The 1,632-nt window shown below is 59.0% G+C and overlaps 1 protein-coding gene across 1 annotated transcript; it reads right to left on the minus strand.

The window, feature by feature from the left end:
* Positions 1-16: 16 nt before the first annotated feature.
* SDRG_17305 (hypothetical protein) lies at positions 17-1,592 on the minus strand (the record flags this gene model as incomplete). The annotated part of the gene is made up of 2 exons (XM_008623546.1): positions 17-34; positions 82-1,592. Coding segments are annotated over 2 exons (1,529 nt in total), but the record flags the coding sequence as incomplete, so codon positions are not given.
* Positions 1,593-1,632: the final 40 nt, after the last annotated feature.

Genomic DNA, 1,632 nt, shown 5'->3' on the forward strand with positions numbered 1-1,632 from the left:
CAAGCACGACGTCGACTCAAACATGGAGAGGATGCTGCACGTGATCGAGTAGACGAGCATGCAAAAGCAGAAGATGAGGACCGCACCACCGACGACCGGGTAGCTGCCGCCGTTGCGCTGGAGCTCGTGGAGCTGGAGCTTTTGCTTTGGGAGGAAGACCGCCGTGCAGCAGGCGATGAGGAAGCCCGAATAGTAGATGAGGTACGTGTACGTGACTTGGTTGCGCACGTGCTTGGTGTCCGAGAGGATCGAGTCTTCGTCGACGTCAAAGTTGCGGTAGATTTGGTTGGCCAGCACCGGGCCGACAGCCGACGGGAGGTTCGAGACCGTCGTGAGGAGACCGTACACGATACCTTCGTTGCCGACTTCAGCGAGCTCGACAATGACGAACGTCGTGACGATGAAGAGGACGCCCTGCGGCAGCATCTCGACGATGGGCACCCCGAGGTAGAACCACTGGTTGCGAACGACGTTGTAAAACGTGCAGAACTGCACTATCATGTCGATCGCGATCGTAGACAAGGTAGTCGAGACGATGACGATGCGCCAGTTCCAGTTGGTGCCCCACTTGCCGATGGCCGTGATGATCGCCGCAAAAATAAGGTTGGAGACGATGCTCATAAGCTGGCTGTTGAGATTCTCGACCTTGGCCCAGTAGAGCTGCACGTACGGCGCGGCCGTCGACGAAAAGCCGCCGCCAAAGAGGTTGTAGAAGAAGTTGAAGAGCATGATCTGCCACATGGCGCGCTTCTGGACGAGCTGCCACACCTGCGCGAGGTACTCGGAAAACGGTGCGGCTTGGTGCTTGTGGTCCTTGATAAAGAAGTACGTGATCGGAAGCATCGCGATACACGGCACGCAAAGGATGATGTACATCGTGTTGAGGCCAAAGTCCCACGTGTACGAGCCGGCGAAACGAGGCGAGTTCATGCAAAAGCCCACCAACCCGCCAACTACGGTGGTGCAGACGGTGCGCGTGGCGTAAACAAGCGACTGCATACGGCCACGCGTCGCGATCGGCTCACGCTGGGCGTACTCGACGACCAAAGCGTCCGCCGGGACATCGGCAAAGAGGTACGAGATCGTCGCGAGGCCAAAGAGAATGGCCATCACACCGCCCTTGTCCTTGGCGTTGTAGTTGACCGTCGCGTTCTGCGCGTCCGAGCGCTCAAACGCCGGGATCTTGGAGACACTGTGATCGCTGTAGTACGGGCGGTCCTTGTCGATAAAGGTGATGACGAGGAGGAAGCAGAGGCAGCACGTCCAGCCGATCATCATCCACGACTTGCGGCGGTAGCCCTTGATAGGCAAGCAGTCCGAGATCATGCCGATGAAGGCCTTGAGCGACCAGCCAATGCCAAGAAGCGTCTTAGCCGAATTGTACTGCGCACCGGTCATGTGGTAGTAGCCCGTGATGACGGGATACAGAAGCGACGGCAGCGTGCCGTAAACAAAACCGACAGCCACGTACTGCGCGAGGAGACCAATGACTTCGCGGCTCATGTAGTCGGGCGCGCCACCGGCGCGGAGGGCACCGCCCTCGAGCTCGCCGGGGGTTTTGACGTCGCCGTAGTCTTCGCCAGCGGCCTTGTCTTGGGTCACCGAGACGTACGAGACGCGTTCTTGGAGCTC

The sequence above is a fragment of the Saprolegnia diclina genome (genome assembly GCF_000281045.1).
Source record: "Saprolegnia diclina VS20 unplaced genomic scaffold supercont1.257, whole genome shotgun sequence".
Classification (NCBI taxonomy): Eukaryota; Oomycota; class Saprolegniomycetes; order Saprolegniales; family Saprolegniaceae; genus Saprolegnia; species Saprolegnia diclina.